The 25,869-nt window shown below is 41.5% G+C and overlaps 1 protein-coding gene across 4 annotated transcripts in view; it reads left to right on the top strand.

Moving 5' to 3' along the window:
- The window catches only part of mdfic (MyoD family inhibitor domain containing), a 220,951-nt gene that overhangs the window by 102,063 nt on the left and 93,019 nt on the right, over positions 1-25,869 (top strand). Inside the window, exons 5-8 of one of the 4 annotated variants that reach the window (XM_044342637.1) lie at positions 3,404-3,441; positions 11,153-11,205; positions 13,766-13,824; positions 14,179-14,472. In XM_044342637.1, coding sequence (XP_044198572.1) covers positions 3,404-3,441; positions 11,153-11,205; positions 13,766-13,824; positions 14,179-14,183 — 155 coding nt within the window. In that variant the 3' untranslated portion in view covers positions 14,184-14,472. Of the gene's footprint in view, positions 1-3,403; positions 3,442-5,370; positions 5,782-11,152; positions 11,206-11,307; positions 11,406-13,765; positions 13,825-14,178; positions 14,473-25,869 lie in introns of those variants that run through there. The other 3 variants (XR_006400425.1, XM_044342638.1, XM_044342636.1) reach the window with 3 other exon arrangements.

Below are 25,869 nucleotides of genomic sequence, written 5' to 3'. Positions count from 1 at the left end.
CTCTCCCCTTCTCTCTGTCTCTCAGCTAAGACACAACTCTCCTTCACTGCTCATCAACCCACCACTCCTAATTTATAGATGGGCATAAAAACTCTGTATTTTCACTCACCCTGCCCACCTTCCGCCTACCCCTGCATAGCACCAGCATGACAAAATAGGACACATGCTGTTAACCATGTAAAAGTTTTCATTTTTTCCCTTTTCCTCCATCTCCTTCTCTCCTATGTTGCACCTCTCTCTCCTCCTCAGACAATAAGGCTACACATACATCCTCTGCTTGTAAATGATGACTAAGTACTCATCTGGTGAATCGACTGACCCACGGCTCCTGGGTCAAACTCTGGTTTTGACATGTCTCACAGTTTCACAGACACATTCAGCGCACAAAGAAAGATAAATGAATGAAATGCCAACATAAGCAACACAGTGCTCTCCAGACAGCACAGAGTTCAGAGAAGTTTTCAAGGACAACTCCATACACAAGATGAAAGTGATCTTCTGAGCTCTCATCTCATCTTCACCGCTCATATCCAAATACCACCTGGCTTATTCTGTGCTGTCAGCACTTTTTATCTAAAAAATTAATACTTCTTTTTTTTTTCTGGTCAGATAGGGGTACTTTATTCGTCGCGGTTTGCCCGGAGTCCTCCGCATCTTCGGAATGTAAAAGATTTGAAGGCACGGATAAAAGGCACTTTTCTAATCAACATTTTTTTTTCCTTAAGCGCTTCTTTCTTTTTAAAAGCTGTTTTTCATTATTTATAAGTGTTCTGAAGGTGCTACTGAGCTGATTTCTTTCACAAGGCCTGATATGAGGCCGATGGAGCTTGCAGAATTGATTAGATAAGCTTGGAAATTACAATGTCGAGCACGCAGTGCTCTGAAATGTGCTCTAAAATACACCCAATGCGAATATTAATACCCAGGGCTTATAAGCACATATTTGAATGCATGGGGGAAGTTGATACATGAAGTTTCATGAACTGTCCAGTATGCACTGCCGTATATTACTGATCAAATAAAATATTACCTCTCCTTCCCGAACGTCATTGGATTGATAGCGATGAGTGGGTAATCGCAATTTCATCATTAGCAGTTGAACATTCAGAGCTAATCTCTGTTTTACTGAATAATTCTGAAAGATGTTAATCAAACATACGAAAGCATATTTGAAATATTTAACCAAACGATATTAATGAAGATCAAAGGGTGGGCTGTTTTTAGCGGATGTTATGTGAAAGGCCTGGGTAATAGCTGGGTCCATAGGAGCACATGAAACACTTTGTCTTCTGCTAAATATTTCATGCCTGGTACCTGTTGTATGGTGCTTAATGAGCTATGGGGGGAAAAAAGGTAATTTATCATGCAAAGTTTTCAAAGGAAATGCAAATTCAGATACACACACACACACACACACACACACACACGAACACACATTCCTTGCAATTTTTTTAATACACATTTTTCCTCAAGTAGCATAGCCATAGCCACACCACATTTTCCAGGGTGAATATTTTAGCCCTGAAGAAAAGCAAACTCAAGTGAGAGCAAGAATCAGGGGTCAATGGTGTGTCTTTAAAGAAACTTTCTCTCTGTTCGCCTCTCTACTCAGCTCTGTTCCTCTCTCGAATACTAATATCAGCAGGGAGAGCGAGAGAGGGAGAGATGACAGGAACATTGTGGACGTATGTGTCAGGGAAAGGGGTCAGTTCTGGGCAGACGCATGCAAATGCTCGCCCATTAATAAAATGTATCCAACTTGCTGTCGACTCCTTTTTTTTCTTCCTGTTTTTTTAAAATTATTTTTTGTCTTTCTATTTTCCTTTTTTTTTTGCTTAAGAGAATGATACACGAAGAACCAGTTGAGGCAGAGCTAAAACAGAAGAGTGTGTGTAGGGCTGTGTATTGTCTGTAGTGGAAGAAGTATTCAGTTCCTTTGCTTACATACATTAAAAGTAGCAATACTACAATTTTAAGATCTTACCAGTAGAAGTACTGCTTTAAAAATGTAACTTATTTAAAAATGCATAAGTATTGCTTGCAAAATGTACTAAAGGTATAAAAGGTAGAAGTCCCCAATATGCAGAATGACACCTGTCAGTTATTATTATGTTATTAATGATGTAATAACACATAAGCAGCCTTTTAATGTTGCATGTGGTCAATTTAATCATTCTGTTTGACATAAATTTGGGTAATTTAATCTAAAACTATGTATCATATTGTATCATATTGTATCATGTTGAGCTGATGATACAGTTTGTATCATCAGATATTAATTTGCAAAGTAACTGAGTTTCAGTACTGAATCAAAACAAGTTTTTACATTTTTTTTATACCGTACTTTGTGGAATACAAACTTGTTTTCTACAAAACCCTATTTCATTGAACAAGAGTTGCCAAATAAAATTAACTTAACACAAGCAGCCATACAAAAAAAATTCAGTCAAAAAAAAGTTTAAATCAGAGAATGTCTGGCCAAGGACCAAGTAAAGAAGAATATGAATCTGAGCAAGAATTCAATATGTACTTGATAGTTTTGTGCTACCGACACATCGGCTGGTACCAAAAAAGTATTAAGGTTACATACCCAGGGTGCACCTGTGTATGCATGTCCAAGACTGAGTATGGAAGAGGAAGTATCTGTGTGGGTGTATTAAAGAAAGAAGAGACATAGTAGGTTTAGGTGAGAGAGAGAGAGAGAGTGTGTGTGAGTAAAAAGATAGAGTGAAACACTTGGATCCTTTCCAGTGCTACAGAGCACCAGGGCCAGGAGAAGGGCAGGGCAACAGTAAGAGAGTGACAATCGTCAGGTGATTAGAAAGACTCGGAGGCTAGGTAGACCTACAAAATGAATAACGGCGCACCCCAAACCGCGCCATAAGGCTCAATGGTTTGTGATTTGCAAGTTGATAAGACAAGAAGATTAATAATGCCGCATGATAATGGCTGGCTGAAGCTCAGCTGGGGAGATGGTAATGATGGGATATTGCTGTAGGAGCAGTTCACTGAGCCACAGTGGAGTGAGGGAAAGATAGAGAGAGGGAGAGGCAGAGAGATGGAGAGAGAAAGAGAAAAAGAGACAGACTGATGGAGAGAGACTGGTAGAGAGAGAGAGAGAGAGAGAGAGAGGGAGGCTGCAGCCGCATGGGAGGAAAAAAAAAGAACTCATCCCAATTGGCCCTCAGGATATGAGAGTTTGAAAAATGAGAATGCAGTTATCATTTTAATTAGATATAAAGTTTTTTTTTTTAAATATATATATATTGTGTATATATAATTTTGCTGAAATAAGGACTTCAAAGAACATACTGTACATCTTTGCAATGCACTGTCCCGTCATAATTCCTGAATGACAGTTTTTGTTAATTTGCTTTTTCTTTTTTTTTTTTCTCTCTGTCAGGTGGTGTATTGCAGGAGGTTGTGGCTGGTGGTGAGCAGGTAAATCATCTCCCAATACATATACCATTACATACAGTACTCTCAGGCAGATAAAGTTACACACATGTCTGCAGACGTCGAGCAACACCACTTTTTCTCCTAACTGTATGTCTCAAGGTTGCTGTTGTTCCACAGTGCTGGATCAGTGGTATAATGAATTGTTGTGATGGTTTTTAGGGAAATAGTAAGTACCAGGCTGTAGCAATAATAGTATTTATTCACTATCTAGAAGTGGTCTCTAGTGTGATGTATTGCCACTTTAATTTGACTCTTTTTGTCCTCTGTATCACCATAGAGGAAACAACATCAAATTGCAAAGAAACAGCATCCTTTTTTTTTTCTTTCCTTCTTTTTAAATCTCATCAACACAAACGTCCAATTTCCCTCTGAGAAACAGGAGCCTAATCTCCCATGGAATTTCTACATTTTTAATGATTACGTTTGATTATGACAAGCTGTTAAACGCTGTGATCTATTTCTGCTAGCTCCCCGTTACATCTTCAGTGCTGTTGACTTGTGTGTTTACACCTCAGACAAACATTTTGTCAGATCCCCGATTCATCTTAATTGCACCACTTTGTCAGCGCCTGTTGATGATCTTTTACCGTACCTTCAGTCAGTGTTACACCGCTGTCTCTTTGTCTAAGACGGCACACATGCTGGAACGACTTAGATACTGATCAAACCGCTTTTCATCTCCGAGGAAACTCATGATTACACAATCAATTCTGAAGCTGAGCCAGTTCTTAGAAATGAAGCGAAGGACCCGAGGGTTGTTTTGCATATACCGAAAATGTTGTCATTGTTTACTTATACTCTAGACCTGACCAAACTTCCTTGTGTGAGCACTCTGATGCAAAACACAGGATCTCTGTTCAGCCAAGACCTCTGAGCTCACTAAAAACAATACCTTTGCTTAACAATCTTTGGGGGAAACAAGATGGTTGATGCAATGCTTAGTGAGTGGTTTTAATCTTAAGGCATGCTGGTTAATTATTCAAAAAGGTTTCTGAACCTGAGAAAAGCTTATTTGAGTAGGTTACAGTCAGATGGTGGAACATCATTGATAGAATGGCATTTGAGTTGTTTGAGGTCAGCGCGGCTCTAAACGATCCCCAAACATCCATTAATGAGTCAGTAATGGTCATTAAGACGTAATTAACACGGCAGAGCGGGGATGTGGGAAACTGTAACTCGAGCAATGTCTCCGCTGTTTCGTCTAATGCTTGGGAAAATAAGATATTACACGATCCAGCCAAGTGTAGGAGGCCTATTTGTGAAAGTAATCACACTAACGAGTGACAAGTTAATTATGTGACAAGTTGTGTTCTGAGGATCAACTTGGCTAACAGATGTTGTTATTGATAGCAGTCCCCAAGAATAGCCATGATAGCTAATCTCATTATGCGGCATGTTAACAGCAGTTGTTACAGTATATGATGCAGTGATGTTTGTCACTGTGTGGCAGATGGCAATTCAACAACACATTATTTATTGCAAGTAGAGTGAGATTTTCACCTCCTGTTTGCATTTAAGTGCCTAAAGGATTTTTTTGACAGCTAATCAAGTCTTTGTTAAAGCTAAGTGAGAAATGATAACAATCTCTAAAGGACAAATATGGATACTTTTTCCCCACAGTGGGGATATATAAGGCAGTGTGTGTTAAAGAGGGAAAAAGGGGGGGAAAAAAAACCTGCAACCAAAATGTCAAAGTGCCACTTTAAGATCTTTTTTTTCTAAAAGGGACCTACAGTAGATTGATAAGATCAAAATCCTGTCAGCATGTTCCTTTCTGTTTCCATCTAGATTTCCACTTAGACAAGTTTTAATTAGATAGCAATAAGTAATTAGTATTTAAAAAGTTTTTCAGGCTCTAAGTCACTCTCTCTCTCTTTCTCCTTTCCTTTCCTCTCTCTGTATGTATGACAGATGTGTTGGATGCCCCTGGCGCCAGTGATCGCACTGAGAAAAGGGTTGTTTGTCCAAAGTGGGATTGACACTCAGTCAGGGCCCCGCCGGTCACCCCCTATCATCGACATGACACAAAGTGGAATGAGCCACATTAGCGACATGCAGCCGCACACGTGCAGCGCCCCTGCAGTTTACACCCATTAAACGCCCATGATAATGTTCTGAACGCCTGTGGCCCCACACCCCCCGTATCGCCGCTTCCTGGATCTCCGCGCGGTAAGCAGTGATAACTGATGATGAGCGAAGAGACGTGACAGTGTCAATAACCATAATCGTCCCTGGGCAGGAAATAATGAAGCGTATGTGCCATGTCAGCCCTACATGCCTTCAATATCCTCTAATAAAATGAAGTGGAAAAAAATTTTATCTGAGGGAAAAAAAAACAACAATCAATAAAGCCATCTAATGATAAATGCGAAATTGCCATGTGGAGTGAATATTATTTTCCCTCTCTGAGGATGCTGGGCAGATTATTAGGATGAAGGGGAGAAGCCTATTTGTATGTAAATGGGAGATTGATTATATTTATTTGCTGGCAGAGGGGCTCTGAACAGCTCGTCTCTGTGACACACACACACACACACACACACACACGCGCACACACACACACAAAGACAAGTGAGAGACATCCATAGAGAGTCTGGCCATCAGACAGCTGTTTTTCTGTCTGTTCTACGTCCAGGCCCTTTTGACAGAGGAAAGAAATAATACAGAAAAGACAGAGGGAGAGAGAGATCATTCTTCTGGCTGCCAGCTCCGGCAGGGCTCACCTCTCCAGAATATTCTAATTACCAGCCCTCCTCATTACAGATGCCATGTCAATGAGAGAGGGGAGGAAAAAAAAAAAAAAAAGAGAGAAAGAGAACTTCAAGCAGAGAGGACCAATTCTGTAATTTCTTAATCACTTTTTTGGCAACCTTTGCATGTGCCCCTGTTAATGCCACAAATTGAATGTTTCTTTGGTTTCTCTCTAAATAGGCTATCATGCCGTTGCGGCGGTGCTTAGCGAAATCTATTATTGTCATTTGCATAGGGGCCTTTTTAGTGGCAGGATCCTACAGAGGGGCGAAGAACAAAGAGCTCATGAGGGAGAAAATAGGACAGGAATGATCCGGCGCTGCCTTCAAAATGTGACGTCAGGTCCCTAATGAAATCTTTTGACTGAGACCATAGCAAATGGTGGAATCTATATCTGACACTTAATGGTTTGCATAGAAATTAGAGACAGAGAGCGAGCGAAGGACCCCCTTTCGCTTGATGTCCCCTGATTAATTTACAGCACTTTTGTTACATCGGCATCGTCCAAAATAAATTAACCACGCTGGAGATATCAGAAACGGGAGGGGGGGGAGGAAGGAAATGCAATTTATTAGAGAAAAAAGTGAGATGAGATTAAATAAAACACCTAATTGACAGAAAAAGTCACCAAGCACAAGCGCTGTTCGCCATTGTTGAAGAGAAGCATGTGTATGTGTTTGGAAGGAAAGGAGGGAGGGGGGGCATAAGAGGGAGAAATAAAGAAAGAGCGATAGAGTGAAAGAGCTGGCCACTTGATTTCCTATGAAAATTAATCGGCTATCAAACAATCTTGGTCTGCTGAGGATGATTATACAGCAGGGGCAGCAACAGAGGAGGCAGGGGGAGAAAGTGCGAGTAAGAGAGAGGGAGAGGGAGAGAATGCCCTTTGTGTAGGTGAAATGTGTCGGAGACTGTCATCGTAATATACCTCAGTGAAATGAAGGTTAATTCTGATGTACAGCCTGCATGGCCGTCATTATCGGCGAATCATGAAAATAAATTAAGCCACTGAAATAGATACTCCTCTGGTACGCGGCAGGGATCTCATGAAGGATGGACGGCTGAACTTTACAGATTATTATTGGGAAATAGTGCCGAATTCAATTAATGCACCTAAAAGACACCTTTATAGAGGGCAGCCATAATTTAAATGACAGCAGGGTGTAATTTTGCTTGTTATAAGTCAAATTTGCAGAGTTTCATGTTTCATGCGTTTTTCTCCTTCCCCCAGCCCATTTTATCCCTTTTCCCCCCCCCCCCCCCCCCCCCCCCCCCCCAGCCCCCCCCTTTTTATTATTTTTTTTTTTCTGTTTGCCGAGGATCTTCTTGTCTTGTCCTTACTCCAAGAAAATTCCTGAAAAGACGAAAACACTTCCTCATGTTAAGGTGTATGCTGCTGTACAGCTGAAATCAGATATACAAAAAAAAATTAAATATATAAAGCAAAAACATCCACTGCATTTTCAGTATTGCAACCACTCTCCATCTCCTCCCGAGTCTCAAAGTATATTTACTGTAATCCTCTCCGGCAGATCCTGCATCGCCTGTCCGCTTTCTCTATTTCACCGTGCTGGACCCCCCCGTGCACACGAACCTTGCGAAGCATACACATGCAGGAGCCTTTATGTAGATCCACCCCACCTTGAAAACTGAATGAGAGCCCAATGAACTGGGTAAATGGTTGACCTCTCACCTGCGCACAACGGAGAGGGAAGCCAGTGGCTTAATCCAGGCAGGTGTCTGACAAGCAGGCGAACACGGTCAGGTCCGTATCGCGCTGACCCTCGCTCAGACCTCCCTTATCTAATAATCTACACCTCTCTGTAACAGGAGGGTTGAATTAACACCTCAACGGGGCACGAGGCTTCTGATTAACACACATCACCCCACCAAGCCGCTGCCTGCCTGCCCAAATAAAAGAGCAGGAGAGAGAGGAGATTTAGAAAGACCTTGATGCTCACATATGCACACATTCACAAGTCTATGCACACAAACACATATATAAACTCACATGAATAAACTGTATTTTTTATAATTTGACCAGCACTTGCACACACACATCTCTTTTTTTTTAACAGCATGATCACCACATGCAAGCTTTAACATGGCTGTTTTATGACAGTTTTCCGAATAACCAGGAAAATAATGTGCACCCAGAAATAAAATATTGGAAGAAATGTTACAGTCTGTCGGGTTTCTTCTGTAGAGCAGCTCGGCACGTCTGTTGTTTAATTTGACATAAATAGTTTTCCCCATCTAAACACAGGCCATGTTAAATATTTATGTGCCTGTTTTTTTATTTTATGAAAGATTTGTGCGATGCAAAATAGAAAGTGAACTAGCTGTATCTTTATGGCGCATGAAATATATGAATGGATTAAGGAGCAAGCTCGCAAGAATGCTGTATATTGAAAATTGCGTCATAAAAAGCAGAAGAGCGATGCGTGAAAATAGGTGGATGAAAACTGTTCATATAAAAGTTGGGAGTTGTTAAAAGTATTTAAAAAAAAAAAAAAAAAAAAAAAAAAGACAAATCCCACCACTGACTTATCCCATTCTCAGCCCATTGAGGAAAGCCAAATAAGAGTAATTGTGTTTGAGGGTAGAATGTAGTAATTTAGACTGTTAAAACCATTGGTTTCATCTTTATTTAATCTCATCCGTGGTGAGAAATCATATCCTCTCTTTTTTCCAAAGCCAAACACACACAAATCTTCACTTCCTTCCTCTTCTCTCCCTCTTTTTCTCCTCTCAATTTCCCCCCTTTTCAACTCTAACAGTTTAAAGAATCCTTCCACTATCATTATTAGTATTGAACTCATTTCTAAATTCAGAAATTGGCTAAGGAAGATCATTCATTGCAGCAGATAGTAAAATCAATAGCTTTTGTGTCAGGCGGCAGGGTCTGTCTCCGTCTCTCAGGGTGGGTTGGAGCTAGGAATGTGTGTGTGTGTGTGTGTGTGTGTGTGTGTGTGTGTGTGTTTGAGCAGCAGAGTACAGTACAGAGTGCAGACAAAAGGCGAGTGAAAACTGGGGGAGTGGGGCCACCTCTTGACGACATGGATACACAGTCACACACACTTACACACACACACGCACACGCACACACAGATTTCCCAGTACCTCCTCTAGCTGCAGGTCCAGACACACACACACACACATTTATATATTGAATACACATGCCTATACATACACAAACATATATTTATATATTTGAACTTAAAATAAATAAAACATCTACAGGAATTAACTCATTTGCTCAGTTTTTTTTGGTAATTCACACACACATTTACAAGATATAAATATGCTCAAATTTAAAGACATATATACTTAATTATTGGGTTTGATTTTATGCATTAACACACACCAAATACATTCATATACACACGCGTACACACACACACACTTTTTGTGCAGGCGGAGCCCAGTGACAGAACGAGGACAGCTTATCCCAATGAGAGTCAAATCAATCAAGTCCTTTTAATCACCACTCTGCTTTTATAGTGTGGCAGTAATGATGGAAGCCTATGTAGGGGCAATCCCCTAAGACCCCCCCCCCCCCCCCCCAATGTAGCTCAGATTGAAGCCGACACACACACTCAACTCTGATGATTTTCATTTCTCAATTACATTATCTTATTAACCAATCAATTGCCAGCCTTATCAATAATTAATGTCTCCCCAACTATTAGAACGTAGATTAGATTAAACGCCAGTCTCTTGTATCCCCTCTTTGATACTTTTAACTGGGCCCTTCATGGCCATGCAATTTTAAGAGAATACTTAATGTGTAAATGAATTTTAAAATATATGTGTATTTGTCAACTAACGCTGTTTAGAAAGAGATGACCAATGGTATTTTTTTCTTTATCAATTTGACTTTTTTTAAAAAAAATATAACACATTTTCTCTTACTGTAAAACGTCATATTACCCTTACAGTGCACTACATGATAAATAAAATATAAAAATATAAAGCAACCAAAATGTACTGCATAGATTTTCAGTCCAAGGTGTTTTATGTTGAGCCTTGAAATCATATTTTCCTTTTATCAAGTGAATACTGCCATTAAGTTAATAATTCTAGTTGTTTCTAATGCAGTTTCACATGCATTTGAATTAAAACCTCTCTGTCACTGGCTGCTGACCGATATTTTTTAAACACTCTTCTACTAAGAAATATGAGGTTTTAAGACTCACTACCAGATTAAATGACTGCTTAAGAGGGATATTTTTTGCAGTGCAGTGCCCAGCTCTGGCATGCGCTGCTGCTCCTGCTGACTGCCAGACGAGTGCTCGGAGGGGTGTAAAGGAACGAGCTTATGGATCGATGTCTCACTCTGCTCAGCCCAGCTGTAGCTGTTGTTTCTCACACAGAGAGGCTTTGTCTGGGCTCCGCAAAAAAAAAAAAAAACAAAAAAAAAAAAACACTGGTAACAACTGTTTACCGTCTGCTGCCTCAGGCCTGAGCTGGAGCCTTGAACTCGCTACACCTTGCGGTAACCGGTAGCTCGCTCTTTGAGGCTTGCTAATATGAGCTGCTTCGACAAAACAGAAGTGGTCTGGGGGTTGGGAGTTGGTGTTATTGAAACATCAGAATTTTGACTTGTATAGGAAAACCCCTAAGTGTGTGCCGCTCATGAACATTTACAGACCCACACAAATACCTGTACATAAGCCCACTATTTTCTCGTTTCTTTCTATTGCCTTGGCACATTAAAACACACACACACACACACACACACACACACACACACACACACACACACACACACATACACACAGACTCTCAGGGGTGCTTGACCCCAGACTGCAGGGCTGTGCAGCTGTTAATTATAATCGGGTTCACAGGTTACACACATGCCCACAATGGATCATACTGGTGCTATACAGAGGCAGTTGATAATGATTTTTGTATTTATTTTTCATGATGTATATTGTAGGTGTCTGAAGGTGTCGGAGGCTGCATGGGGAACCCAGACACACTTGTATTGAGGTAAGATGAGAAGAAAAAGATGTGGAAATATGGGGAAAAAGTGAGCCAGAGAGAGGAAAACTCCCTCGTTTTCTCTCTCTCGGTCTTCCTTTTCCTTTTTAGCCCGGCTTGAAACATCTGTCAGCACTCAGACTGGTGGCGAGAAGAGGAGAGAGCAGAGGGCCTGGTATGCAGCAGGCCCGGCCCAGGAATCAGTGGAGCCGCTCAGCTTGGCACGGCCGCCTTGTTTATTTGCCCTGACCTCGCGTTCGCTCCGAGGTTACGGGACCTGCTCAGTGAAAGGAGCCATTGTCCTGCAGGAAAAATCTGTTACAAATATTTACCATGGGGGGAATGCAAAAGCCTTGGCCTGCAGCCAGCCAGACTCAAGCTGTAAAATTCACTACAGTACATTTTTGAATTAGCCACCTCCACCCCCCGTTCCTCTGGGTTAAAATTATACCCCCACAGTTTTATTAATGAGATCACACTGTCACAGGTTTTTAGTCATTTAGTAGCCTTAACATCAGGATCCTATGATTTCCTTCAGCCCAAATTTATCCCATAACTAACATTTTAACCGAGCATACAGCATATATACAGGGATCACAATGTGGTTATACATTTAATGACTTTGGTTGGTCTGTGCATTACTGAAATTATAATTCCCCTTAATTTTATGTATTTTAGCAAATATGCACTAATTTGCTTCCCTGGCCTCTAGTTTGTGTAAGACATCATATTTAACTACCATGCCGATGTTTTTCTTGCAGAAAAATCTGGAGCACATCCCTGCACTACATTTCTTATTCCACAGGGTCCCCCTGTTAGGTCACTAGTAACAAATGCATTTTCAAAAAGGCTGCATAAATTCCCTTTTGCCCTCATATGGGTTTTCTTGAAAATGCCATACTGGTTTTAGCTGGAATAAATCTGCTGGTTTCCATCACGCTCCCCTTTTTACCCTTGCAGCTGGACCAGGCGGACATCCTCACCGGCGCATTGACATGCAACAAAGCTAATGGTGGCCGGGACAGGAGGGCCTAATCTTCACTAACTGACAAGATTTAAATTGAGGAGACATCTTCCGCTGATTAGCTCCCACACCCACAATTATCCAACTGGGGTGTCAAGCAAGGTTTAACATCTCCACTGATTCTGCTCTCCTGAGACATCCGGGAGGCAATGCAATCGCTTTTAATAACTGCCTCCCTCCCTTGCTCCCTCCCTCCATCCCTCTCTCACCCCTTCTCCTCCTTGACGCCCAATGCTCCTGGTGCAGCATGCCCCCCCCCACCCTCCCACCCTCCCACCTCCCCCTTCTATTTCTCTTTCTCTCTGCCTCTGTTTCTCTCTCTCCTTCTCTCTCCCCCTTCCACTCTCTCTCTTTCCTCCCTTCACTCCCTCTGCCGCCCCCCCCCCAGTTCCCAGTCATTCAAGTTCCCTTCAAAATTAACCTTTCCTGCGAAAATATAATTTCTCACAAAATGAACCCCACTGAGCGATTTTTTTTTTTTTTATCTGGAATAATTTATTCAAATTGCCCAACTCAGAACAGCAGAGCAATCTGAACACTGAGTGGACCCCTGAATTTGGATCTGTCTCTTTTTTTTCATCTAAGGGTAGAGGGAGAGCTAAAAAAAAAAAAAAAAAAAGTTTATGTACCTTGCTGTCTTCTGGCAAATAAGGGGACGGGCTTGCTTCCACCTTCTATCCCCAGCGCTCTGGCAGCGGTATCCCCCTCGAGTGTACACCTCATTAAAATTCATCTGATCTGAATATTTTTGCAAATATGGTCTGATTGCTCACCATGACATGAAACATCCCTGTGTGTTATTTTAATCACACACACCCCAACGGGCAACATATATGATGGCTGTGACATTGAACTCCTCCACTGCTTGACCCCATTTTATGAGTGCACGTCATTTTAGGAGGGACGGGGGGGTGGTGGCGGTGGTGGGGTTTAGAAGTTACCTGGAATGATGGACACGCTTGATAATTCTTCGTTCTTTTTTCTTCAAATGTTCACACAGCATCAGCTCGGTTTAAAGGCCCTCTCAATCATGCTGCCGCCCCCCCTTCTCTAATGAACTGTTTTCTTCCGGTGATGGAACGGGGACACAAAGCAATGTGATTAATAATTTACTGTTTAGTTTTACTAATTGATCTGTTTTGGGAGCTAAGATAAAAGTGAGGATGCATCCTCGGCGCACAATGCCTTTCATATGGCATTTATCCACAAGTCACAACCAGCTCCCTCAAGATGAATAATGAACTAAACAAGATCAAATAATTATCACTTGGGAGTAGGAGGGAGAACTCCCTTACAAACACCACTGAGTTTACCTTAGGTTCTTTCTGCATATCACACAACACAGTGGCGCAGGAGATGAGCTGCACCGAGGCAGGTTGTTATCAGCAACAAAGACCCGAGTAAGGGCTTGCAAGGACAGAACTTACGAGTAGTTGTAGTGTTTATGAAGTTAGAAAACTTTTCTGCATGTCTGGTTTAATTATGCTACTGCTTGTCAAATCATTATCTTACCTTTGCTCTTCCTTAACCTTGACTGTCTTTCAGAATAAGCAGAAGAACTAACAATGTGGACCCTGCAGTGCTTCTTAACTTCCACTGTGACAGTGAGTGTAAACTTAATTATCTTTCAGAACCCATCACAATTAACAACATAAACCAAATAGGAAGATAATATAAAAGACACATGCATCTTTCATCCTAAGAAAAACTTGCTGTTGTATCTAAAATCTGTCTGGCTCTGGTTTCTATTTGGATGAAATGTCTACCAAATGGTAGTGAATCACATTTTGAACTTTTTGGTATCATTAGAAAATAGAGCTTTCTTCATAATTTACAACACTGTACTGTGTCATCACAGTGAATATTTGAGCTGAACTGTTTTTTAATTGAGGAAAATCTGAACTCCTGTATGTCAAATTGTCTTCCATACACGGCCCCGGTCCGTCATAACAACTCAGCATAGTCAGTGAAGTGCTTCCTGCTGGAACAGATTCAGGCTCCTTTCCCTCCTGAACCTCTCCACCTCTCTACAGTATTGTCATGGAAAAAGTACACCGGCCTGAGGCATCCTGCTGGCTCAGCAGGGGAATGAGCATACCATGTATTTGTGACGCCATGAGTTTAAAGCTAACTCGTGACTTTTGACTCTCTGCACTGCATACTGTCTAATGAAAATGAAATGCAACAAAAGCGAAAAAGCCTATAAGAATCATACAGCACATTCGTGTTGGGTATAAGAGACTGTGGATTGTCATTGTGTTTTTACTGCAGGATGAATTGGAAATGCATAATAAATAGATTAAACACATGAAATTTACATCTGAGCATATGAAATATGATGGGGTTTGCATTAGAATGCTCAAAAAACATAAACACCATTGGCAGATCATGGATATTTATTTATTAACTGCCTCTTCAGTGACTCACACTAGCCTGTGAGCCATTTCACTGTGCTAATTTTTGCTGGGATGGGGAGGGCTGTGGATTAAGCGAGGGAAGGAATCTGCAATATATTTTTCCACAGCACCTTAACACTGAGGGGGGATTAGAAAATGAAATGAGAAACATTTCATCCTAGATGCGCCAAGGTCTTAAAAGAGACAGAATGGGGGGAAAACATCTTGTATCACAGAGATGTTCATCTGTTTGCAGATGAGCCATGTGTGCTATTCTTTAGTGCGAGAGATTGACTCAAATTTACATTTTATTGTTTTGGATTACATGCTGTTGGCCCATTGAACCTAATGTGGTTTCTCCACCACCGTGTCTGTAATAGTTTATAGCTGTTGCCTTGTAAATAAGGTTTAATACAGTGAGGCAGTGTGAAGTACCAATCTGTGTATGTATGTGTGTGTGTGTGTGTGTGTGTGTGTGTGTGTGTGTGTGTGTGTGTGTGTCCGTCCACATGCTCTCAGCGGTCTCTTATAAATATTCCCATGGCTGGGTAGAGAGTGTCATTATGTGTTAGCTGCAAGTAGCATAAGATTAAAGCACCAACTAAATGCCCATATCATTACCCTATTAGCATATGACATATATGTGTATAGGTGCCTGCTTAATTAGCGTTGATTGATTGGAATCAATGACTGTAAAAAAGGGGGCTAAGAGGGGGCAGGGTTGGTGGGTGGGTAAGTAGGGTGTCTTGTGAAAGTATCCAGAATTAAACTGAAGATAGTCCTCTTATTTCTGATTTGATTTGGCTTAGCTGTTAAACAGGCAGACAATCTAGTTGCCTTTGATACTCTACTAAAATCTACCCTGCCTGTTCCCCCACCCCCCTCAAAAAATAGTAGCCTAATTTTGTCATGGATATTACACAGACACATGCATGAATCAGTGCTGGTTGTCATAATTATGTTAACATAGGGGATATTAAATGAGACAGGCCTATTTCCAAAGGTGAGACTGTAGAATCAACTCGGCGCTCAACAAACCTCGGTGTCAATCACGCAAGCGATTCATATTCAACTAAAGTCAAGCGCATCTGCCTGGATGCATTATTTATGTCGGAAATAAGCAGCTTAACCGAATCATGCTAGCAGCTATTAGCAAGAGACACACACCTAGCTCGCTCCCTGTCTCTCTTTGGAGGCCATGTTTGAAGTCTAAATAACACAAGTTTGATTGGGCCCATGGAAGCTAAAGCAATCCCACTGAAGTCTGCTGTTTTATAGAGCTGGAACAAAGGTACGTCTGTGTTTGTAGTTGTCATTAGGCTGTGTATCTCTCTTTTTTTTCCCTCCCCCTATCTCCCATATCTCCCGTTCTCTCTGTGGGCCAAATAACGGTAGAGGTTAGCATTCCAGAGTTACGGCTCTATCCTCCTGTCATGAGTGTAAGGCTCTGTTTTAGATCAGCCGTCCCCGCCGTGCCTGATGGACAGCTCTGAGGATAAATGTAACATGAATAAAAACAGCACTGTTGACTGTACAAAGGCTTTTTGTTGATGGACCGGAGCTTGTGCGGAGGGGAAAGGGATGGGGATGTGGGGTGTGGGAGGGGGGTTTCGGGGTTGTGAGAGGGTTAAGCGTTGCCGGGTATGGGGGGTAAGTGAGTGTCCTCCTCCTCCTCCTCAGTGTTCATATTCGGCCTCCACCTTTCAAATATATCTCATTCATAATGGATAGATCCGGATCTCTGTTTTGCATCTTCAACTGACAGTTTTAGTGTTTTCCCCCCTTTTTTTTCCTCCTCCTTTTCCTTCAGTTTTTTCGCCCCCCCCCCCACCCCCCTCAAGGTTACTGGGCTGTGAGAGAGTGGCAAATCCAGAAGACTTTCTTTCTGTCCTGGAGCAAAGGCCTGTGATCTACAGCCTGGTTGTAGTCCTGTACTACTACAGGACACATAAACCAAAGGAATACAGGTGATTACTGGTAAAAATATCACAAAGGGCTTTTGCTCCATTTGTCTGCATGTCACTGTCACGCCGTAGTATTTGTAGGCACCGTGTGACAGGTAGACAGTGACAGTGAATCATTGGCTTTTTAAGTGGGACAGGGAAAATATCCTGGACCCGCACATAGAAACGCACGCACTTGAATTCAATCTGGCAAACCCACATGCAACAAAGCCGCATCAGGTGGTCCCCACAGGTTACCCATCATCAAGCCTAAATACAGCCCTCACAGGCAGACCTCCATTTACTTCTAGATACACACACACACACACACCCTGTAACCCGGGCAGCCCTAGCAAAGGCTGCCTTTTACCCCTGCTTATTTAGATGCACTCGAGGACACAATGGGGGTGCATTAGCAGCGCTCGGCCTCACAGCAGCTGTAATTTCATTGTGGTTACCACATGCATCCTACTTGACTCTCAATTCACTCTCTGGGATGAGGGCCAAATAATGGGATTTACCCTGTCTGACGAGAGCCTCCCACCCCTCCCTTTTTCTTTTTTTTTTTTTTTTTTTTGAGTGTGTGTGTCTGTGTGTGTGTGTGCAGGTAAATGTGGGTATCTCATACATACCACTAACTGCAGATGTAGTTAGTGGTATGTATGTGTGAGCGTGCAGACTCTGTATGTGCGTACTAGTGCATGCATATGTGTGAATGTGTTTTACAGTCTTTCCTGTTATCACTGCCAGTTCTACTATCATTGTCAACATCAGGGCTAAATGCACTGCTACTCCATCACTTAGGGTTAAAGGGATGAGCTTGTTGTAAATGGACCACAGACTAATGGCTTTACAGGGGAGAAAGATTTGGTTGAACATGTGAGGGGTGTCATTTCAGTAAAAAAGTTACTGTTTTGTTAATGAAGTACTTTAGAAAACATATTAAAGTATTAATATTGAAGATCTAGTTTTTCTGTTAAGCTAGCAATTATTTCATCAGTACATGACCATTTTGTGAAATATTGGTATCTCCTTCTGTAGTAAAACTCTTCATTTCAGTTATCATGTGTTTGGATTCATGTACACATTAAGATTTACGTGCAAAACTATTCTGCATGATCAATAAAAGTGATCAGATTTCCCTCCAGTAGTGCTGTGTAAATTCAGATTTTCTAAATAGGCACAAGAAATCATCTGGCAACTATATATTAGTGTGAAAATATGGCTGTGTCCATGTATTGTTTTAAAATTCCTGATAGTATTTAGTACTGCAGAGTTATAGTACATAGAAGATGTTGGATATAGGACCAGGTAAGCACTGTATTTGCTGTAACAACCTGAAACTGGAGTGTTAGTTGCAGTCTGTCTAATAAGAAGTTTTGCTCTTGTCTTAACCCTTATTCCTTAGTAATTAGGATGGAAAATAAAAAATAAAAGGGAAAAGGCTTAAAAACTTTTAATTTGTATTCATCAGATTAGAATTGTGAGCCATGGGAAGGAAGCAAACAGCTCCCCCATCACAATACAGCATGCATCACTTTTATCGCACACGCAAAATGTTCACACGCACATGCTTGCATGGATGCACGTGCATGCACGCACATGCATACAAACAGTACAAGAAACAAAAATTAATCAGGACGAACAAAGCCTGTCTGAACGTGCTGTTGCACATCGGCGTACACACAAACACACACACACGTTTGCGCGCACACACACACACACACACACAGCGGAGGCATTAATTTATTCAGGTTAGCGGTGTGCTTTAATTATTACAACCAGCCTTTCTCTCCCCCTCAATAATAGCCAGCACGTCTGTAGCTGTAGCTGTCAAAAACAAGCTGAAACAATTTTATCTGTGAGCAGAGAAACAAACACTGTCTTCTCTTTCTCACTCTCTCTGTAGTGTAAAGGCCTTTAATCAGGCCCTGGTGTATTTTCTGTTTGTTTATTATGTGATAGGGAGAACATAGCCTCTAAATGTGTTATGTTGTTGCATAGCTTCACTGAACATTTCCCAGGGAGAGGAAATTGATAGGGAGTTTCATAATTAAGCAAATTAATGAGTTTATTCGGTGAGCAACCAAAACACTTAGTACGATGCCAGCTCCTATCTCCGCAGAGACATGAAAAGTCTTACTTTGTTGCCAGGGTTATTTGTGCCATGAGTTTGTGTGTGCATGTTTTACTGTGAGTCTGTGTCTGCATCCCTTTGTTTTTTTTTTTTTGTTGTTTTTTTTTTGGTTCATTTTCACAGTCCTTTGCATTAGACAGCTGTGCAGAAAGGCATTGTGCTGTTTTTCATGCAGATTTTAAAGCTATGCAAATAGAGTTAGAAACACACTACAAAGACAATAATGTTTTTAACACTGAATGTGCTCAGCTAATGACCATTTCCAGCAAAGTCTCTATTTTTTCTCCATCGGTTGTTTACAATCAGTTACTTTTGAAATAGCGCTCCCCTGATTTGAACTTGTTCTAATATCTAGCTGTGTCATAACGGCCCCTGTGACAGCAGACTATTAATGAGCAGCCATTTTGTGCCTTTGACTGCGGTTGCACTGGGCTTCATTAATTTCTACAGGTCTGAGAGGTGAGGAGACAGGGAGAGTGTGTGATGGTGGAGGCCACTGTCCCCGGAGACACAACACAACTGACTGTCTGAATGCTTGATCATCTTGTTTTTCCTTGTACATGAAACATTATTTTTTTTGTATTTTGTTTTTTTCAGTACATGTATTTCATATATCTTAAATGTTTTCATGTATTCTCTCTAATAGTTTGTACATGTTTATGAGGAATTGTGTGCTTCGGCTTGCATTTATGTGTCTGTACCTATGAGCTTATGCCTGTGTGTATATGGCCATTGTGACCACCCCCTCCCAATCTGTTGGCTGTGTAATTACTTCAGAATAGGAAACAGAGGCAGGCACGCGATGATAGATGATGACCCCCCCTAACCCCAACCCTCGTTCAGTAACGACGGCCCACACCTCAACACACGGGGCCACCCCGGGGCCAGAGGAGTAAATGAGAGTCTCTTTAGAGGACACAGGCGCCATTAGGTCACCACAGGTGTCCGCCTGCTGTTTCTCTCGTTCTTTCAGCCTGTCACTCTCTGTTTTTTTCAATTTTTTTTTGCTTTCTCTGTTTGTCTTTGGCAGTTGCGACAAAACAGGTGTCAAAGTGCAGAGGAATGATATCACATTCCCGGTGAGTGTGACTTTATTGTGTGAGCTTAAACCTGTGTGCGTCTTTGAGTGAGTGCATGCATGACAAAATATGCAGCGCGTTTATCAAGTATGAAACCTGAAAATTAGTAATTTTGTTTGCCATTGTCATCAAATCCAAATTTCTACTTTAACTCTAACACTAATATTTTACATATCCAATATCCATTTTGTAATTGTCTGTTCTTACAGTATTTGCTGAAAATGAAATTTTTAGAAGAAACATGTTTGTATTCTTGGTTATTTTCGAATTCTACAGTATGTATGTCACTTACCTGCTACTATTTCCACTTTATAAGCAATGTTTCTTCCTTTGCCCTCCTGCAGCTGGAGGGTTTTTACTTTGAAGCAGTTGCAGGGATGCAGTGAACTCACAATTGTTTGCATTAGCCTTGAATATCAAGTGTTGATTCAAATCTCTTTTTCATACATTTTTCTTTTTTCTTTTATATCAGTTTTAAACATTGCACATAAGGACTTCATTATAGCTCAGACAAAGTGCTGACATCGCAGCCTTTCTGTGATGTGTTTATTGTGGAAATTCAAATCGCAAAAATTTGATACAGCCCTGAGGTGAATGCATATGTATATGCAGCGGTAGCCACTAACGTTGTGATTGCAGAAAGAGATGTTCCAGTCTGTATCGTTTCCTCTTCATCTGTCTTTGTTCACCCCCGCTCCCTCCTTTCCCCTACTCATCGCTGATATATCTCTCTCTTCACTTCGAAACCACCCCTCCCTCACCTCTGCGCTCCCATCCCCGCACCCTCCCACTAGCACAGACAATAAATATCATGTCATGAGGATGGCAATGCTCCTTCATGGAACACTGCATGTTTATTAGAGGCAGGAGAAGTTTAAGAGAAATGCTAACAGTGTTCATTAATGGGCCGCATCCGCGTTTGATGAGGCATAGCACATCCTAGCCACCGGCCAAACGGGGGAACAGGCGGGTTTTTTAGTGGGGGTGGATGGGGCGACGGGCATAACGGCCACTGGTAAACGGCCGGTAATTGTGTCCAAATTGTACGGCGAGAAGGCCTCTCAAGGACTGACAGTGACGGAGCAATTATGGCAAGCCAAGCGAGCTGTATCAAATTAGCCTTCTCCTCCCCTTCTTCCTTACTCCAAAGCCCAACCCCTTCTGCCATCCGCTGACGGGGAGTCATATTTCTTTGCCCTAGATAGCAACGAGGAGTGATAAACCCTTTATTGTGAATGATAGGCAAGACTGGCCATGGCGGCTTGATGGTTCAAATTGTCAATACCTTTGTACCTGAACGCCATGGATCACGTGGGTGTCTGAGCAGGTATTGAGATGTTTAAGACCCAGTTGGAGGGAGCAAGTTTAGGAGGGGGGGTGGGGAGGGTGGGGGGTGTGTCTCATGTGTTCAGCGACCCCACTGAGGGAGTCTTTACCCGGGAAGGTCATCAGTCAGCGTTGGCTGTCAGGGATGGATCACACACAGTGGAGTGCGCCTGACTTTGGTAATTACATCTGACTGAAGAGTGGGGATGTCTTCTTTTGTGGGCCCACAATGACTGCATAATTTATAATTAACTGCAATCAGTTCAGTCACAAGGATGTTCATCGAGGCTTTTGTTTTAGGGTGGGGTGGTTGGTGGTTTAGGACTGGATTATCATTCAATTTGTCAGAATGTTACATGGTTCAGTTTGTGGAAATGTTACCAGATTTTGTCAACAAATCTGCTCATTTTTCTACTCTAATCTTCAAACCTTTTGAACTTTTTTTCTGTCAGTCTTTTTTTGTTTTCCTCGACAGAGTATTTAGTTTGGAAAGAAATGAGTATATGTTTCACTAAATCTTATAATGTATTCTTTATGACCCTTCCACTATTGTTTATGCAAACCAGAGGGGGAGGAGAAAGAACAACGTATTGGCTGGATGAGCAAACTTTAGATGGAACAAATGGGTTTTATGAAGATCACAGTGGAGAGGATCAATAGGACTGATGATTCAAGGTGTCAATCCATACATGCAAACACATTCTAATTGATTTTTCTCCTATTGATTTCACTTGTGCCTCTGCGGCTCTGGTTAAGACGGGAACAATGTATTTGTATTTGATGATAGAATTCAGACGCTGATTAGTCTTGCAGCATTTCAAAATGAGCGTTGCTGCTTACTTTGATTTTTAATTATAATACATATTAAATAAACCTCAGACGACTGTGCGGTGGATTTGAATTATGATTAAAGTACTATAATTTATGCGCTGTAATGTGATAATCATCTTATGAATTATGTAAACAATTATTACCATAAATCAAATTTCCTAAATCACCTAAAAGTAGTTATTTGTAGTCAATTTGTACCTCCCTTTAAATCTGGTTATGAAATTGTAATGCATGAAGTGTCGGCTTTAGACTGTAACACTGAATATACAGGTAAGAAGCACCATCCAATATGACTGTGTGTGTGTGTGTATGTATACATAGGCTTGTGCCCATGTGTGTGCACGTACATGAGTCTGCCTGCTAGTGTCTAAGTTTGAGTCCAAGTATATCAATCTTGTTACTGCCATTAATGTCACTTTCAGCTCATCATTCTCAAATTATATTTAATAATAGATAGCTTTTGGGCATAAATGTTAATGCAGAATTGCATAGAATTTTATGTTCTGAAAATGACATGCCTTAGTTAACCTCTCAATATTTAGAGAGCTACTCCACTTCCATGCAGATGCCAAAAAATCCTAATAAGTGAATGCAGGCTCATAACTTTCTCTGCAAACTTTCCTCTTAGCCTAAACCAAACATTCCCTTCATTCCTCTGACTGCTTGAATAGTAAACAGTAGGTTTGATTATTGATTTTACTCCTAAAAGCAATTTTAACTAATGTGGCTAAGATAACATGTCAGCAACGATTCCCAGTCAACTTCGTGATACATGCCATTTCCATAGAAAGTCAACGGGAAGGTTTTTACGTCAAAGCTTATTATGCAGTGATAGGTGACATGTTCATTTAATATGACGTTCACCTCAGAGGTTTTAGAAGTCCATCTTTGAAGAATGATGTCATTTACTTACTGATTAAACATATAACCTCCTGAATAGCTGTAAATCCCCAATATATAGATTCTCTTACACCTTACCACCTTTACTGGTACTCTTGTCTTTTAAAATCCCCAATTCTTTCCCCAGCTGTCTTGTACTGTATGTGATTAGGTGGATTAGACCATTGGGATTTCACTGGAACATGTATTGATTAGCATTTAACCCACTAACACCAAATAATCCATTTTAAATGTTCCTACATATGGCAGCGGCGATCTGCGTTTGATTTGAGGTTGCCTCAGGACATAAATGTTGATTTCTCCCTTTTCGCTGCGAAAACCCGGGGGCGGGAAGCATCTCTGCAGTCCCATTACATATTAACAGCATCTCCAGTTATGTTCTTAAAGCATGATGAGTACACTGAAGCTGAGTTGCCTGCAAGATTAATTATTGACACTGTCCTTTGCGCAACCCTATCTTAAAAGTGTGTTCACTGTTCCATTTTTTTTTTTCGAATGTCCTCTTATATAAAAATATGTTTCTGCTGTTACTTTGGAAAGCAGTTTTTTCTTGTCAACATGTTGGAACACTTTAGCTTGGATGCATGTGGTATGGATTGGGAATTGAAACCACAGAAAGCTATGGATGGAAGTCATCATCATTGAGATTCACTTAGGCGCTTTAACATCCACACGGTACCCTTGCCTTGCCTCTGATCAGCGCCTTTTAAATTGTTTGCAACAATCTGGTAAAGAGATTAGGCCCCAGTTTGTAGCAATTGGACTTTTTTTTTTTTTTGTAGGGGTTGAGTAAAGAAAATCGTAGTCCAGTTCATCCAGGCCATCAGGGCTGAGGCAATGATGGCTGCATGTTGTTAGCATATAACAGAGAGGCTGTTCTGAACTTGTCTTATTCCCCTCCTGTCCCTTTTAGGTCCCTAGTGGTATCATTTTGTTTATTAGCAGGATTCTTGGGCCCTGTTGTTTATTCATAAGCCATTGTTTTCAAGCATGAACTGCTCTATTTTGAGGGGTTCCATATTTGTCAGCTGAGTGTCGGTGGATGGCACCCGCACGCCTCTCAGCACCTCCAGAGACTCCTATTCTGACAAGGACATTTTTTTTCCTCCCCCATCCTCTTCAAGCTCCTGGTGTAATGAAAACTAAATACGCACATCTTCCCTTGCTGTCTGTCTCTTATCCAACTCTCTATTTCTATTCTCTTTACTCTCTCTCTCTCTCTCTCCCTTTTTTATCCTTCCCTCTCTGCTTTCCTGACACCTTGGCCAATGGGAGTTGTTTCTGTGCCCGGCGGTTGTCAGGAGAGACAGCCAATAAGCAATCAAAGTGGTGGCCGGTGGCTGAGACAAAGGAGCACTCTGCCTTTTTCTGAGGTGCTGCAGCGGGCCGTACAGAGAGGGCTTGCATGTATAATTAAGTGAGAGAGGAAGCCGGGGCCACTTAATCTTCCCCCTAATGGTGATCCGAGCTCCATCACCGGAGCCCCTCTGGGGGGGCCGTACCCCAAAGACCCACTCTCCGGGTCACCGCTGTCCCCCAATTGTCATTGGCAAATCTTTTTTATCGGGCGGAAGAGCTGTTTTCCTGGACCGCTGGCATTGATCCATTCATCATGGCTTTGTTCCTTTAAGAACTCTGAGGGCACACCGAGGGTCTGCCGAATGAGCTATTTATCATCCAGCAGAGAAAAATAGAGAAAGAAGTGAAGAGATGCATATTTCACACAGAGTTTTTCTCAAACCTTACAATAGCCTGACATATATTCAGGTTTGGCTTGTATTGTCACAGGAGTCTCTGTCACCTGTGTGATTTATACGAACAGTAATCATGTTGAACTGCAATGAGGCTTTACCTGTTTGATTATTGATTCTATTGAATAAACTCGCACTGTAAACATAGCTTACTTGTAATGATATATAGAAAGCATTTAAGGTTTATCTAGCATTGTGAGATGTGTAGTGCTACTTTATGTGGGACTGCTCTCTGTAAGGTTTAAGATTAACTTTTAAATAATATTGTGTCATTTAGTTATGTGATTTCTCTGCAGCTGTATTACACTGTTAGCATTATAAAATAATTTATTTACCAAACTTGCCACTTTATAGCACACATATGATAGTACACACACACACACACACACACACACACACACACACATAGCAAAAAGAGACACATATACTCTTGCTCCCCCCAGACAAAGCCAACCAAGGTTTAATTCTCCTGTATCCTATTGACACAGCTAAAGGCAGCATAATGGGCCTATTACAGGCTACCTGCATCATGCCTAATTCATCAGGGTGGTATCGCTGCGTTTCCTTATTCAGCAGCCTCCTCATCCTTGTGATTCAAAGCAGCAGCAGCTAACAAGGGAGAAAACCCCACTCAGGTCCCTTATGTCTGGGCTGGCTCTTCCAGCCACTAGTGACCCTTCACTTCCTCAGGATGAAGGTGAGGATCTGGGGACAGGGACGGCACAGCAGAGGAGAGGAAAGGAGAGGACCTGTGTGACTCAGTCCAAATGGAGCATCTTGTGGTTATCCCTCTAATACAGACTATTATGTGGTCCCACCACTGACACTAATGGGATGTTACAACGATTTAAAATGATTTAATGGCTCCCAGGTTGGGGCCCCTAATGGCCCTCTTTATACGCCAATGCGTATTATGAATGGCAATGACAGTGTTGTGAAGTGCCTCTGTTTCTATCGCTTTCTTTTCTCCATTTTTTTTTTTTTTTTTTTTTTTTTAGCTGCTGCTCAGGCAGTGTGACAGGTGTCATTTTGTGTGGTGATAGGGCCGCAGACTCTACAGTGAGTCAGTGGATGGTTGACAGACTCCTTATAGGCACCCATACTGTAGCAGGAGTGTTCATTAAATGTCTTATCGCATGCTGCTTCACTGATGTGCACCAGACCACATGTTGAACAATTTGTTTGTATTGTGTGTTCATCCATTCTGTCTAAAATATGTGATATCATGGCCAAAAGTGACCGAAAAGGTGCAACAAAAATAGCACATTAAGAAAAAAATAGCACAT

Source organism: Thunnus albacares, chromosome 23 (genome assembly GCF_914725855.1).
Source record: "Thunnus albacares chromosome 23, fThuAlb1.1, whole genome shotgun sequence".
Lineage (NCBI taxonomy): Eukaryota > Metazoa > Chordata > Actinopteri > Scombriformes > Scombridae > Thunnus > Thunnus albacares.
The sequence above is the reverse complement of the archived record's forward strand: the minus strand, read 5'-3'. Positions and strand labels throughout refer to the sequence as shown.